Below are 15,200 nucleotides of genomic sequence, written 5' to 3'. Positions count from 1 at the left end.
AAGCACATCTGCATGAGAAGCTGCTGCTGTAACGTACCTTGTACATAAAGGCAAAACTGACGAATTTCTTGAGGACTTTTTCCCTGCCCTCAACCTGTTCTGCCACATCTAAATCACCGTCTGCAAAGACGTCAGATGCCAGCTGCTCCTTTAGCCAGAGCCAGTGGGCAGAGCAGCCAGCAGCACCGGAGCCTGAGCACTTTGATGGGGTCCAGGGCATTACACAAACATAGCACGAGGCTCAACGTGAGGATCTGTCTCAAAACGCACCTTGGAAATGGCATAACGAGCACAGTCCTCTGCCCTGGGGATAATGGAGAAATTGTAGGATGTAAAAGTGTTTCACAAGACTGATAGCAAAAAAAGGAAACATACCATAACTGATTATGTATAAACAAATAAGGAGTTCATAGTCACTAAGGTAAATGAATTCAAATATTTCTTAAGTATTCAAAAATATTAGTCAGACCACCTTTGACCATGGACATTTAACATCTTGAAGCTCTTATTTTAGAAATCTCAAGACTTGTATGCTTCTTCTTGATTTTGAGTCTAAGTCTCATGTTGACCAGAGGGGCCAGGAATTTAATGTCTTTTCTTAATGGAAGTGAGGAGTCTCACAAAAATCACGAAGCCTTAAGAAGCTGAAATGTTAAGTAAAATCAGCAAATCTGTCAAAACCTACAAAAAGTTACAGAAGCTGGTATTGCTGTGGGATCACATGGGAAACACAACTTCCCTCACTATTAGATGTCTTCACGCAGGAACCCTTACCTAACATCTCTGATGCTCAGAAAAACATACAAAACGCATACAGCAAATAAATGAGTTTGGCCGAAACTCTTGCACGGAACTCAGTGAAACAAAATCCATCTGTATTAACACTGCAGAAGAACTTTTGAGCAGAACCCCTTTCTCCGTGGTCAACACAGTTGCAGTGTTTGACCTAGGGCAATGGGAAGAAATAAAGAGGACTATGCCCCAAGCAGTTGAGGTAAATTGTGGAGGAAGCAAAAAAACACTCCTTTGACCAGGAATCCCCGCTGGGTAAGTTCCTAGCATCGAAAAATTAGATCAGTTAATGGAAGAATCCTGTTTGCTGTTGCTTAGGCCTAATTACTCTAAAATTCAAACAAAACCCCTTCTTGTTTATACTCAGGGTTCTCTGACCTCCTTTTAAGAGATGACTCAAAAACACGCTGTTAGTTCAGTGCCGTTAGCGTAATACAGTTTGCACACCGCTGCCATACTGAAGGGATGGAGGGCAGAAGCAGAGAAAAGGCATGTTCTCATCCACAGCTAAGCAGCCATTTTCCACCAGTGGGTTTTCTCCTTTGAGTCTTCCACAGTTTCTTTATTGCATTACAGTGTTAGAAACTGCAATTTAATAGCATTGGTTTTGTTTGTGCTGACTGCTTTAATGAACACAATCCGATTACTGCTCTGCCACTGAAAGATTGAACCTGGCGCTGGTCATCTTTACCTCTGTCACTCATCATTAGCCAGCTAAAATGTTTTAATTGAAATAATGGCTTGAGACAATAATGCCTGTAAAGGCATTATAGATAAGGATTGTAAGCAAAATGAAAACCAAAACAACAACAGCAAAAAAAGCAAAGCCAATATTGGCCCAGGGTCTGGGTGAGTTTACGCGATACAGGCATTTTTTGTAACTTTTCTCACATTATGGAAAGGTCAAGGGATTTTGCTCTTGTGAAGAATACCATCCTCTTATGATTTTGAGCATGTCCCTTGAATTTATAATGGGAGCACTACAACAGAGACAGCTAAGAGCACACTGCCTGAAACTCAGTTCACATCAGACTGGCACATCTCTATCAAAAACGGTGAGCGTGAACAATGGTCAGTTTTCCCACTTCATTGCTTTCTTAGTCCTCTTCAAGACAAGGTACACAGCACCCAGATTGCTCCAAGAGTTGTCTAGGTGACAATACTTCTGAAAAGCAAAGGGCTACAAGGACAACAAGATACTGCACCCTGACAATACCTTTTATTAACTTAGCCACTCACCTACACCCATATGCTTTCAGGGTGAAGGTAACATTTTAAGTTCTCTAATTACAAAGGCACTTTAGATATCTGACTCAATCTCATGGAAGAAAGATACAAAAATTGTAGCTCAGAGCTGAAAAAACATGGTAGAGCTCGGTCTCTGTAAATTGTTCCTCTTGGTTATTCTCAATGCCTTACCTTCACATGCTGAACAGTACAGTGAAAGGTACCAAAGCAACTCTTTTTTGATGCAAGTATTTTCACCGGGGGGGAGATAAACTTTCTTCCTAAGCTGTATCACTGTGCAGCAATGAATGCCATTAAAATGAATATCACAACACCAAAGAACTTAAAAAATAATAAAATTACAGTTTCAGAAACCCCAAAGAGCAAAAAAAGACATTATCAATCTGCGTATCTGCTTAAAATGTACATTTACTTAAAATATTTGTACAAAGGACATAACATTTCTGCCTAGGATACGGCACTCTGAACAAATAAAATTTATTTCTGTTAGCATTTCATTGTCTAGCCGAGGCAATGAGTTTTGTTCTGTCTGAGCGCTGGTTCTGTAACCTTGTCACTGAGGTCAGTATGAGCATCCCTGTGAGTTAATGCGACTTTACGTGAGCATAAACTCTAGTCCCAGCTTTCTGTGATCTCTTCTCCCTGGAAGTGCTCCTAGATGATTAATCCAGTGCGCAGGGAACAGCATTTATTAAGCAGAGTTCTTAAAATCAACATTAAAAACATTCAGTCCACATTTCATAGAATGGTTCAGGTTAGAAGGGACCTTAAAGGTCACCTAGTTCCAACCCCCTTGCCATGGGCAGGGACACCTCCCACCAGACCAGGCTGCTCAAAGCCCCATCCAGCCTGGCCTTGAACACTCCCAGGGACGGGGCATCCACAACCTCCCTGGGCAAACTGTTCCAGTGTCTCACCATCCTCACAGTAAAGAATTTCTTCCTAATATCTAATCTAAATCTACCCTCTTTCAGTTTAAAACTGTTACCCCTCGTCCTATCATAACACTCCCTGATAAAGAGTCCCTCCCCATCTCTCCTGTAGGCCCCCTTTAAGTACTGGAAGGCTACTACTAGGTCTCCCTGGAGTCTTCTCTTCTCCAGGCTGAACAACCCCAACTCTCTCAGCCTGTCCTCATAGCAGAGGTGCTCCAGCCCTCTCATCATCTTCATGGCCCTCCGCTGGACCCGTTCCAACAGGTCCATGTCCTTCTTATGTTGGTGGCCCCAGACCCGGACACAATAGTCCAGGTGGGGTCTCACCAGAGCAAAGTAGAGGGGGACAATCACCTCCCTCGACCTGCCGGCCATACTTCTTTTGATGCAGCTCAGGATGCGGTTGGCTTTCTGGGCTGCAAGCACACATTCATTGCTGGCTCGTGTTGAGTTTCTCACTCACCAGCACCCCCAAGTCCTTCTCCTCAGTGCTGCTCTCAAGCCATTCTCCACCCAACCTGTATTTGTGCCTGGGACTGCCATTTGTCCCAGGCATCACACCCAGCTAAGTGATATAGAGCCTGGCTGGTTACCAGTGAGATGAGCAAAGTGGTGATACCTTAAGCTCAAGCCCTGCCAGCACAGCACAAAGAAAACTTGTTGCGTTCAGGTGGAAACCCAGTGCCTTCAGTCCTGTGGTGCCCAGGCTCAAGTGCTGAAGCCACAGCTGTTCTGCCCTTGCCCAGGGCTTCCCTTTAGTTTCCATTGAATTTTTACATTTGAAGCCTCCAGTGAAACTTTAGACTGATGAAACTGGGCACTCCAGCATTTCAAAGGATGAGTATTTCTAGTATCAATCATTTATTCAGTATTCTGTTCATTTCATTGTCACGTCTTACACATGGAGCAGTACACTCGTTCAATGCCCACCTCACACTTCAAAAGGAAGAGTGAGAATTCTGTTTCTAAGCTCCAGTCAGGTTAAAAAAAAAAAACCAATCACATTCTGCATGCCCTTTGTTATGGCCCCAGGGTATACTGAAGAGTTAAAGTTAACGGCATTACTATTATTATCATCTTTACTGCAATATTATCTCACACCTTCAATCTCAGGGCCTCCTTTGGCTTAGGTCATCCCTTTCTGATAGTTTACAGTCTAGGCTGCCTCAAAACACAACAGACAGAGGGAATAAGTAGAGGAGATACAGAGAACTGAAAGACAAGGTAGCACTACAACAAACATACCGTAGCATTGGAACAAACAAAGCTTAGCACAATGAACCGGCTCAGGCGCTACACAGGTAGTTTTCTAAAAGCATCCTTTTAGGCATTACTATTAGAGGGAGACATACAAGCAAACAAAATGACAGCCAGATTTACTCTGAAGAAGAGTTTTGCCTTCCGTACACAGCAACATGGGAAGAAAAGACTAAGCTACGTCTGGAAAATTTTGCAAAATTATGCCGCAGTTGCCTCTGAAGAGAAATGCTTATCCATTTTGCTAAATCTTGCATGTTCTCAAAGAAAGAATTCATTTTTTTTAATTCCCCGAGAAAAGTGCTTAAAATACATGATCAAATAGAAGATTTGAAGATTTGAACTTAAAAAAATAAACACACTGTCATTCTCATATCTTGACATTAAAGAGTAACATGTAATTTCCCAGATTTCTCAATATCATAGGCATCCATCTAGACTCACAGGCATCCACCTAGAAAAGTCACTTCTCATGGCAGTTAGCAAAGCCCCCAGCAGGGCCACCATGCCCTCATTCCACAGTGATCCCTTTTGTTTCATGTTTTCCCTGGTCTTCACACAACTATTTTCACCCAGTTGCCCCTAATAATTATGGATTTATATTGAGCATATCTCAATGTCATTTTTAAATATCCACCAAGTCATGCTCCAGTGACTCCCTGGAAATTCCTATCATCATTATAGCACACATATAATATGTTAATGTGTGCACACACATTAACACTCAGGCTAGATACTACTCACCTGTAAAGCTTACAAGGATTTGTGAACATTTTATCTATTTGAATAACTGAAAAATGCAGACGAACCCCACCACTTCCCAGCATCGTGTATAATCACTTTACATGCCAGCCACCTCTTTGCTGATATGCCAAAAAGACCACTCCATTTCTTAACGGCCAGCTCAGGATGAACCAGGCTGAGATACCAAAGGCTGAGAACATGGATGTTATCCAGAGAAACCCAAAAAGGAACCATCAAATAAGATTTTCAAGTGACTCTCTTCCCTCCATCTCTAAGGGCAGGCAGGAAAAAGTTTGAGCCAAACAGGTCAGAAAAACATCACTATTATGAAAGAAAAAAATGCTACCATTAGTTTTGTCCCATTCTGATAATAATGCATGCCAGGGGGGAAAAAGGTGAAAGAAGCATAGAGGAAAAGAAAAGCGTCTAAGGTGTAAAATAAAAGAATTTACACTCTTTCCTTTCCTCATTTGTGCTCACTATCTAGCATAACTCACTGATTCAGCCTCTGGCCAAGTTAGCCTCATAAAAAAATGACTCATATTGGAACAAAAGAGGTGTCTCGCTCCAATATTTAATGCATTCAAAGACAGATTTATCAACTCCAGCAAACAGGATGTGAGTTTATATGCAAGCTATCCAGGTAATCATGATGCATAGTATGAACTGGCTGTTTGAGCAGCTGTTGCTGTGTGTAGTCAACCAAAGAGACTGCATTCAATGTTTTACATATGAATTATACCATCTACATAAAGACCAGCCGGCTGGGGGGCAGGAGGCTACAAAGGCATCTTTCCTCCCCACCTCCCTCACTGCCAGCTGAGTTATATGGTAGAAACTGAAAAATAGTGAAAAAGTTGTATAGTACAAAGTAATGTTTGTAAGATGAACAGGTTTTGAATCAATTAAAACTTCATGGAACTCTTTTAACCACCTGAAACATGAAGTGCCAAACAGCAGTCACCACCGTAACCTAATCCTTGTAGCTACAAGCTGACAGAGGCTCTAATGAACCACAGCCAGACTCTTCAGTGTTAAGCTAGTTTTAAAAACTACTAGCACATCTATGATGTATTTTGCCATATACACCAGTTATCAGAAGTAGCTCACCAGGTCGCAGACTTCCTAGACTGGACTACTTTTTCTTCCAGGGATGGTCTGCACTTTGTGTGCCCCCATCCTGTCCCCTGCCCTTCCTTCTTCTACACACACACACAGACCACCTACAAAAAAACCTGAATGCCCATCATTTCCTAAGCAGTTCCCTGCTCTCCATCCATAGCTGCTAATGCTCCTGATGCCATCAAAAGCCCACTCGTCCTAACACTAAGTCCAGGCAGCAGAGTCCTTGTAGGGCTGTGGGTGACATGGGTACATCAGACCCACATATTTGCTAGGGTGGTGGCAACACCTGTCTGATAGTGGGGGCAGCAGAAAGAAGGAGAGGGGACAGAATAAGAGATGGGGGAGAAGAAAAAGATGGGTTGAATTCCCTTGAACACCTTTGTCCCTGAAAATATTTTACTTTCTTTCTCCTTGGAAGCCTCTTCTTCCCATAAATAATATTATCACTGTTTCTTGAGTAAGTCAATGCAACTCTTCTATGGCTTGACAGGCACTTTCCAGCACCTCCTTTTTTTCTAACTTATCCAGAACTCAGGGTCTCCACAACTGACTTATTGATGCCCATTCCTCTTTCTGTTCCCTTACACCACTCCAGCCCCCAGTACTGGTCATAATAATGGTTTATGGAGCAAATAAAGTTTCTAAGGGACTTCACACTGACATTACTTTTAAGCAAACTGTTTGAACAGAAAACTGACAGGACAGAAAAGGCTATGCAAAATACAGGTGCATGGGTGGGTTATTAAAAAGAATACTAGACATGCATGGTTTAAATACCAACGTGCTGTAGTGCACTCTCATTGACCACTGAAATCAGCAGAAAAAACTTTAAACAAGGATCACACAACGTTACAAAATTATAAACCTTAGACACAAATCAGTCCAGAAGGAAATAAAGCTAGTCAGTTAGATGTACGATCACATTTTGACAAACCACCTCAGAAGGCAGCAAGAACCTTAATATCTGACGTAAGTTTACAAGGACAAAATAGGTTATCAGCCCAGAAGGACAATCATGTTAAGTTCAAAAATAGCTATATAAAAATTAAATGATTGAAACTGTAGTGAGATGAATGGAATTGCTCAAGAAATTGAAGCACAGCTGAAGCTCCGGAGTTCTCAGTACAGGAAAGACATGGACCTGTTGGAGCAAGTCCAGAGGAGGTCCACAAAAACGATCAAAGGGATGGAGCACCTCTCCTATGAAGACAGGCTGAGAGAGTTGAGGTTGTTCAGCCTGGAGAAGAGAAGGCTCCGGGGGAGACCTTATTATGGCCTTTCAGTACTTAAAGGGGGCCTACAGGAGAGATGGGAACTGCTTTTTTAGCAGGGCCTGTTGAGATAGGACAAGGGGTAATGGCTTTAAACTAAAAGAGAGTAGATTTAGATTACTTATAAGGAAGAAACTTTTTACAATGAGAGTGGTGAAACACTGGCACAGGTTGCCCAGAGAGGTGGTGGAGGCCCCATGCCGGGACGCATTCAAGGTCAGGCTGGCTGGGGCTCTGAGCCACCTGATCTAGTTGAAGATGCCCCTACTCACTGCAGGGGGGTTGGACTAAATGACCTTTATAGGTCCCTTCCAACCCAAACTATTCTATGAACGATGCCTAATTTCAGAAAGGTAACTGAGAGCTTTGCAAGTGCATCAAGACACATTCTCTGTAAAGGAAAACCAAAGGAAGGTCTTCGATCCACTATACCAATGTTCATCAAACTTTTATAACCACGGTAAACTTCTCCACTGTATCAGTGCACTCTGTGAAGTAGCTGCTATAGAACTAAGAAAAAACACAAAGGCAAGCGACTCCTCTTCTGGGAAGGGGCAGTGAGACAATATGGCTTCTTATCTTTAAGTAACAGAACTACTTAACTACAGCTGTCAGTTGTGCTATAGAGAAAGAAATTGTGCCAGTGGGAAATATGCCAAAATCACCCAGATTGTTTACATACAGAATAGTAACTTCTGAAGAAGAAAAGCCTTCTCAATTGACTAAATTATGCATAAGACCTAATTCATTGTCATTAGCTGCTGTGTAAGATACGTAAATATAAAGCAAATTCTCTGCTGGTTTATGATACTACAAGCAGCGCTGGAAGTTCACCTCTAGGACTATCAGGGCTGTGTAAGCCCACGTTGCTCAGGCTGCCTACTTAGGCAGTACAAACATGCCTACTTAGCTTTTTGCCACAGTTCTGCACCTTTTGATAAGACTACCTCCACTCACTAGCTGTCCTTAAGTCCTCGCATACTCCTGAGATCATGTCAGACAGCCTGAACACCCCCAGGATGGAGCCAGAGCAGTGGGCTGCTCCTCACAGCCTCAGGTACTGTGGACACCAGCCTTTGACCAAGACTCATATCACTGTGGTGACTTATGTCTTGCTATTCACTGCAGATTGACACTAGGGTCACTTGCTAGAGGGGGGGAAGCATGCTGAATCACATGTCTTTAAAATTACTCCTGTCTTTGATGGTGCCAAGGAGTAAAATGAGCAAATCAAAATTCACAAGTGGACAGAATGTGATCTTTTGGCAGTCTCTTGATGCTAATTAAATTAAAGATGTTAAGAAAATTAAAGAAAGAAAAAAAATAGACAAGGAGAAGACATAGAGGATGGAGACAGAGGATGCAGGTGCACATCTGTGGTCAGGATGACCAAGTAAATTTTTAACTGTGTCTTCATGTAAGAGCAGCACAAAATGGAAATTTTGTGCTTACTCTTCCCATGTTACTATCTTTGATCTGCAAAACTAGAAGTATCCCAAGACAGCAAGTTTGCAGTGTCTATGTTAGCAAATAGTGCAGAACCGCAGAAGATCTGCAGAGTAAAACAGTTGTATCCTGAATACCCAGTATTCATACTACATGTGTGAAAGGGGCTTTATTTCAGACTGGCTCTTGTGTGGTCCTACAGGCTGAACATTAGGGGTTGCAGCTCAAAAGGTGAGCTCCTAGAGCACATCTTCCCATTTGGTCTCATGCAAAAAGGAATCCAATGCATATGTTCTGAGCCTGCACACTGTAGAGCAATAAGTAGGGTCAATCAGGAGATTTGTTCAAGGCACACACTTGATCTGAAGCAATACACTAATGCAGATGAATACTACCACCACCTTCAGTGTGATTAAGTTCCAGTCGAGCACTAGGCTAGACTACGACAAATGTAACGAACTAAAAGCACCAGTGCAGGTGGTCGTCCAAGTAAACAATGCACTGAACCTTCTCACAAAGAACTTTCAGCCTCACCTGTGTTTGATCTTGTTTGCCAAAAAAAACATGCAATTCAGCAGTATAGATAAGAACATCCTGTGGGGTCTACAGTTTGTAACTCTAACATCAACTGCTACACACAAAATTGAGTTCTCCACCAGTTATTTCCGTAGTAGCTACCCAGGAATTCCTTGCCCAAAGCTTTGCCAGCCTAACTTACCTTTTTTGCCCCTTCCAGAATGGTTTTCACATTTTACTGAACAGACCAAATGAACTTTCCCTAATATCACCCTTTCATAACACTTAAATAAGCTAATGGAAAAGCTTTCCTTAATGATGCATTGCTCTGAGCCTTGGGAGATGAGATGGCTCCTGCAGGTAGGCTGGAAAGCTTCTTATCAAATCAACTTTCAGACTGATTAGGAGGTATCGGTCAGTGAATTACAAGTGTTGTCCCTGCTGCCTAGGCTACCAAACTATTTCACAACACTACGCAGCTGCTTTCTGTCCTGTTTACTGTGTACTGCCAAGTTTTTATTGCGAAGAATCTAGAAGTTAAATGGCAGGCTCCACCCAACTGCCTCATACTCCTTTGCAGTAGCCATGAGAGTAGTTGAATACAAAAGGAAGAACCCCCTGATGGCAGATGCAGAGACGGACGACTGAAAATGTGAACGAAGAGTTTCATCACGTCAACTGACAGAAAAATGTCCTGGATTCCCTTTTTCCGAGTGCATCTCGGAGAGGGTGGTATTCCTTGGAGAGGGTCACAGTCCTTCCACGGATGGACCCATTCAATTCGATCATGCACAGTTATTTCATTTTGGTTTGCCTGCATTTTTGTTTGGTCTGGTTTGTTTTTTTTTTTCCCCTCTCCAAATGGGCATCTAGTATAGGACTGCTAGACTAGTGATGTTCTCCAAAAATAGCATCTCCTTTGGCAAACGATCTTTTCAGAGGAGGAGTATTATGACACTGTAAATTACTACCAGAGAACAAAAAGAAGCAATAACTAGTGGAGGTTATGCATCTCATGTATACTTTTCTTACAACATGACCCAGTTTTGTTTTGAAAAAAAATTTTGTCCTCTGCTTTGGTCTATTTTGAAACAGACTGCACATCTTCAGATAATAGCCCCCAAAACACCTGATATGGTTTTGGGCGTTTTGGTTTGGTCTTTTAAGTAATTTGAAACTGACTCAACAGATGGTAGTGAGAGCTACTGTAATTATACAGCTTATTAGATCATCATACAAAGCAACACCTAAGAAGATGAGTATAGAGCAAAGTCATAGCTCAATAACACAATAATAGGTATCCAAATATTTTAAAAACCTGATGTTTCAATGGAAATATTTTATCTTACAGTAGGTTTTGGTTCTAAACTTACAGGAACATGACAGATTTCTTGTGAACGGGAAAACACTAAGCATACTTCAAATAACATTCACCATAATTTAAAAAAGGCTTCACCTTTCAGGAAAAAAAAATAAAAATCAGTTAACCTCACTTTGATTGTAAAATGTGTGCACCAGAAATTTAAAAGAAGCATTTTCTTAAGTAGGACTGGCATAACATTAGGATAAAATCTGATAACTTCTTTGAAAACAAAAAAAGGAAAGAGGTTCCCATGGCAAAACCAGGGACAGGAAGGCACTTTTGAAAACATGTGAAGGAAGTTTTTAAACGAAACCTCTGAACAGATTCCAAGATTTGATTTAAGAAAATTTCTGTCATCGGTGCCTCTACTAAGAAGATAAGCAAGTTTGATGACACAACCTCATAGTTTTCTCATAGTCGTTTCCATCCTCATGCTTGAGGAGCCCTTCAACAGAAAAGGCACGGCTCTGAGCAGACAGAAGAACCTGTCACGATGCAATTTCCAGCTTTATGAGGACCCTTTAGTTTTCTGATCTAAATATTCTTTAGTACCAGGCATACTATATACAGCGTGTGGCTAAGCGTTTTCATATATGCATTTTTAAGTTGGGAATTTTTCTTTTAAAATATTCCTTTAAAATCTACACCTTTCATAAAAATTTCAAGGACTTCAGCAGAAGTTTTACCCATAAAACAGAATCTACTCCTTAGTAAACCCTCCTGTTCCTTAAAGGTCTTTGCTGTCATCAACTGTATTGAGATGATCTGAAATCTTCAGAGAAGCAACAAACCATTTTTTTTAGACTTGAAAGAAATTAATGAAGAGTAATTTGGAGTAGATTTTCATTACATAACACTTAAATTAGCCATCTCTTTAGTTTTAGTCTCTGCTTTTCAACAAGCCTGTAGCAAAGGACACTGAAAACCATTCAGCAAAAGAACTGGTATCTTCAGATAAAACATCCCCTTCAAAGGAGAACAGTGATGGTCAAGTGTTGTGGAGGTCTCTGCACTGCTATTCCATCATCAGGTTTTTTACTCTTTAAATTTTAGACCCTACTGATTAAATCTGGATAAAAAGGACTGCTGCCAAAGAGGGTCAGAGCTCTCTGCAACATGTTTGTTCACATCCTCCTCAGATCGGCACGGCAACTCTGTTTCTTCTGTGATTACCTGCTTTGCTTGCGGCTGTACCGGCTAACTCAAGCACACCTGAAGGTTACAAGAGCTTTCTGCTGTTTTACAGCTGTACCCTGACACATGCGTTCCTCACCTAAAGGCAGGAACAGTACAGTCCCCATCGGCTGCACCTCAAAACCAGTGACTTTCTGAAGGAACGCATATCAAATCCGGAGCAAAAACAAACCGGATCTCCAAGGAGCGACCCATTTTAAAAATCATATACTTCATTCTCCAGTGGACAGGAGAAGATATCTCTGCAGAGGTTTGGCACATAGATTCACAGAATCTCCTAGGCTTGAAGGGACCTTTCAGATCATCTAGTGCAATCATCAACCTAACACTGACAAAAACCACCACTAAACCACATTGCTAAGCACTATGTCTACCCGTCTTTTAAATGCCTCCAGGGATGGTGCCTCAACCACTTCCCTGGGCAGCCTGTTCCACTGCTTTGATAACCCTTTCGGTGTAGAAATTTTTTCCTAATATCCAATTTAAACCTTCCCTGGTGCAACTTGAGGCCGTTTCCTCTTGTCCTATCACTTGTTGCTTGGGCGAAGAGACCAACCCCCACCTCTCTACAACCTCCTTTCAGGTAGCTGTAGAGAGCGATAAGGTCTCCCCTCAGCCTCCTTTTCTCCAGGCTAAACAACCCCAGTTCCCTCAGCCACTCCTCATAGGGCTTGTGCTCCAGAGCCCTCACCAGCTTCATTGCCCTTCTCCGGACATGCTCCAGCGCCTCAGTGTCGTTTTTGCTGACCCCTGTCAGCATGGGTTTTCTATCAGAGCAAGGAGACATAAAACCATAGTTTCATCACCTAGCTACAAGGTCAATGATTTACAGAGAAGCGAGTGGGCAGAAGACAGAGGTGAATCAGGAGCTGTACATCGCAGCTAAAGGAAAGTGACTGAGTCATTAGTAATTTTTGTGCATGTGTATTTTTCCAGCCTCTGTGTGAGGAGAAAAGTTGCTACAGCATGAAACTAGAGTGCTTTGGAGAAGATTTGGTGTAAAAGGGAGTAAATAGAAAACTGGTTCCTTACACAAACCCCCCGCCACTTGATGCTGGCTGCAGATAGCCAAGAGCGAAGCACACGATTTAATATGGCATAGCACTGCTGCTCTGTTCCATCTGCACTTTCAGAAAAACGTATGTGGGCTGTGCAGGCCTGCCATGAGAATATTCCCATGGCAACCATGAAAAACAAGGGTATATTAAAAGCTGTTACACTAACTCTTTCACTCCGACTCATTCAACACTGGGAACCTGTAGCACTACCGCTGCAGAAAAACACGCCACGGGAAACATTTTTGTTTAGAATGCATAAAGAGATAGTTACCGCTGGTTAATTTCCTGTAATTGACTTTGTGAAACACGGTGTAAGTTAAAAATTAGCCACAACACTGTGTTCGGAATCAATCGTGCTTTACAGAAAAGCGATGGTTAGTTTTTGCTAATTGCAAAATCATACTTGAAACTTTCGATAATTATTCGGCAGTTTGTTATCAGAGAATCACCCTTAGGAAATAATGCCAACGCTTTTGCTCACTGCATTTTTTATATCATTCAAATTGCACGCTGCACACCTTAATATAATAGTTAAACAGACATCTAGAATTACATATAAATAAATAGTGGAATTTAAAAGCTATGTAAAAAAAGGATGAATAAAATCATGTTTTGTAACACATCTTGAGTAATTTGTTTGCAATTTGGCAAGAGATACTACTTGGATCTGTGGATGTCTGCATACTCATTATGCACCGAGGAGACTAACATGCAGCACAGGAGCTACCACACCGCTTACCTCCCAACGTTAACAGGCCAAAAAGCAACTGTTTGATATATCAAAGGCAGAGAAAAAAAATATAACCTACTGCACATACACAATTTATTTGGCACGTGTATCTCAGAACAAAATGCACGAGAGAGATTCGTTCTGGGCAAGCACAGAGGTCTTCTCGCCAGGCTTAGGTTAAAAACAGCAGATTGCTACTCAGCGCAGGAAGGCTTCCATGCCTGCTGTTCCATATCTGCCAGACCACCCGTGCTCTCAAATCCGCACCTGTGCTGAATGAGGAACTACAAACTTACTGAGCGATCCAGCTGATTTCTCCCTTATCTCCCTTTCTACCTGCTCTAAACAGAAGGCACCCCAAGATTTAAATTAATCATGCACGACCGAGCGCCTCTGCATAACATCCCCAGACTCGGTGCAGAGGATGCCGAGCGCCTATGGCCTCGCCTGCCCGAAACTTCCAGGGGTTGTGGCGAGAATTACACAGGTTTGGGGGACGGCGGGGCTGGACAGTGGAAGAACCAGAAAAGTAAAATAAAAAATAAATAATGAAATGAAAAAAATAAAGAATGAAATAAAGAATAACAAGAATAATAAAATAAAGAATAATAAAATAAAAAATAAAGAATAAAATAATGAAAAAATAAAGAATAAAATAAAGAATAAAAAGAATAATAAAATAAAAAAGAATAGAATGAAAAATATAACATAACACAAATAATAAAACAATTAAATGAAAATAACAAAATAGTAGAATAAAAAAATAACAACACACAGCCTGCACCCGGTGGCGTTCAGCCTGAGCCAGCGGCACTGCTCAGCCAGCCTTCCCCAGCCGGTCGGGATGCGCTGGCACCTGGGGCTCGCCGGAGGAGACCCGCTCAGGCCCAGGAGGTGGCGACCACCACCGCAGCCTCTCCCCTGTCGCCACCGCGATGCTCCGTCCGCCCGCCGGGACCGCCGCCTCCTTGCCTCCGGCCGCCCGGGAGGGCCGGCAGGACCCCCCCGCCCCTGCCCGCCGGACCCACCTGAGATACCGCCCCCGACCACCACCACGTCGTATCTCTCAGCCATAGCGCTGCCCCGGCACCGACCGCTCCCTCCCTCCCCACGGCGGCTGCGGCCCGGCTCTGGCGTTCCCCGGGCGGACACCGCCCCGCCCCGCCCCGCCCCGCCCCGCCGGTGGGCGCCGCCTCCCGCCGCCCCGTGCGAAGCCGAGGGCTGGCGACGACGGGCCCCGCCGTGTCCTCGGGGCTGTGCCGGGGCCCGCCGGTGAGGGAGCCCCCCCTCGGGGGGCGACAGGCCCGCCCGGGGGAAGGGCGAAAAGGGTTCCTGCTGAGGGGCCGCCGACCCTCCAGATGATGGCCGACCCCTGGCACCGGCCCTGCTCACCCACGGCGAGAGCCATTGCTGTTTTCTCTCCTACCTCCCGGAGGGTTTGGGGAGAGAGCCACCCGTGGCCCTGGTTGAGGAGCGCAGCCCCCCCGAGCTTGCTGCCCTCCGCTCTCTGAAGGCTATGGA

At 43.2% G+C, this 15,200-nt stretch overlaps 1 protein-coding gene across 2 annotated transcripts in view; it reads right to left on the bottom strand.

Moving 5' to 3' along the window:
• Window positions 1-14,841, bottom strand: part of LOC141749637 (amine oxidase [flavin-containing] B-like) — a 60,566-nt gene extending 45,725 nt beyond the window's left edge. The window contains exon 1 of one of the 2 annotated variants that reach the window (XR_012589432.1): window positions 14,708-14,836. Coding sequence is in view for 1 of the 2 variants with exons in the window: in XM_074603459.1 (XP_074459560.1) it covers window positions 14,708-14,753 (46 nt within the window). In the remaining variant the exon portion in view is untranslated. Of the gene's footprint in view, window positions 1-14,707 lie in introns of both variants that reach the window. The other variant, XM_074603459.1, reaches the window with a different exon arrangement.
• Window positions 14,842-15,200: the final 359 nt, after the last annotated feature.

The sequence above is a fragment of the Larus michahellis genome, chromosome 1, assembly GCF_964199755.1.
Source record: "Larus michahellis chromosome 1, bLarMic1.1, whole genome shotgun sequence".
NCBI classification, from domain to species: domain Eukaryota; kingdom Metazoa; phylum Chordata; class Aves; order Charadriiformes; family Laridae; genus Larus; species Larus michahellis.
This window is presented reverse-complemented; position numbering and strand designations above follow the sequence as displayed.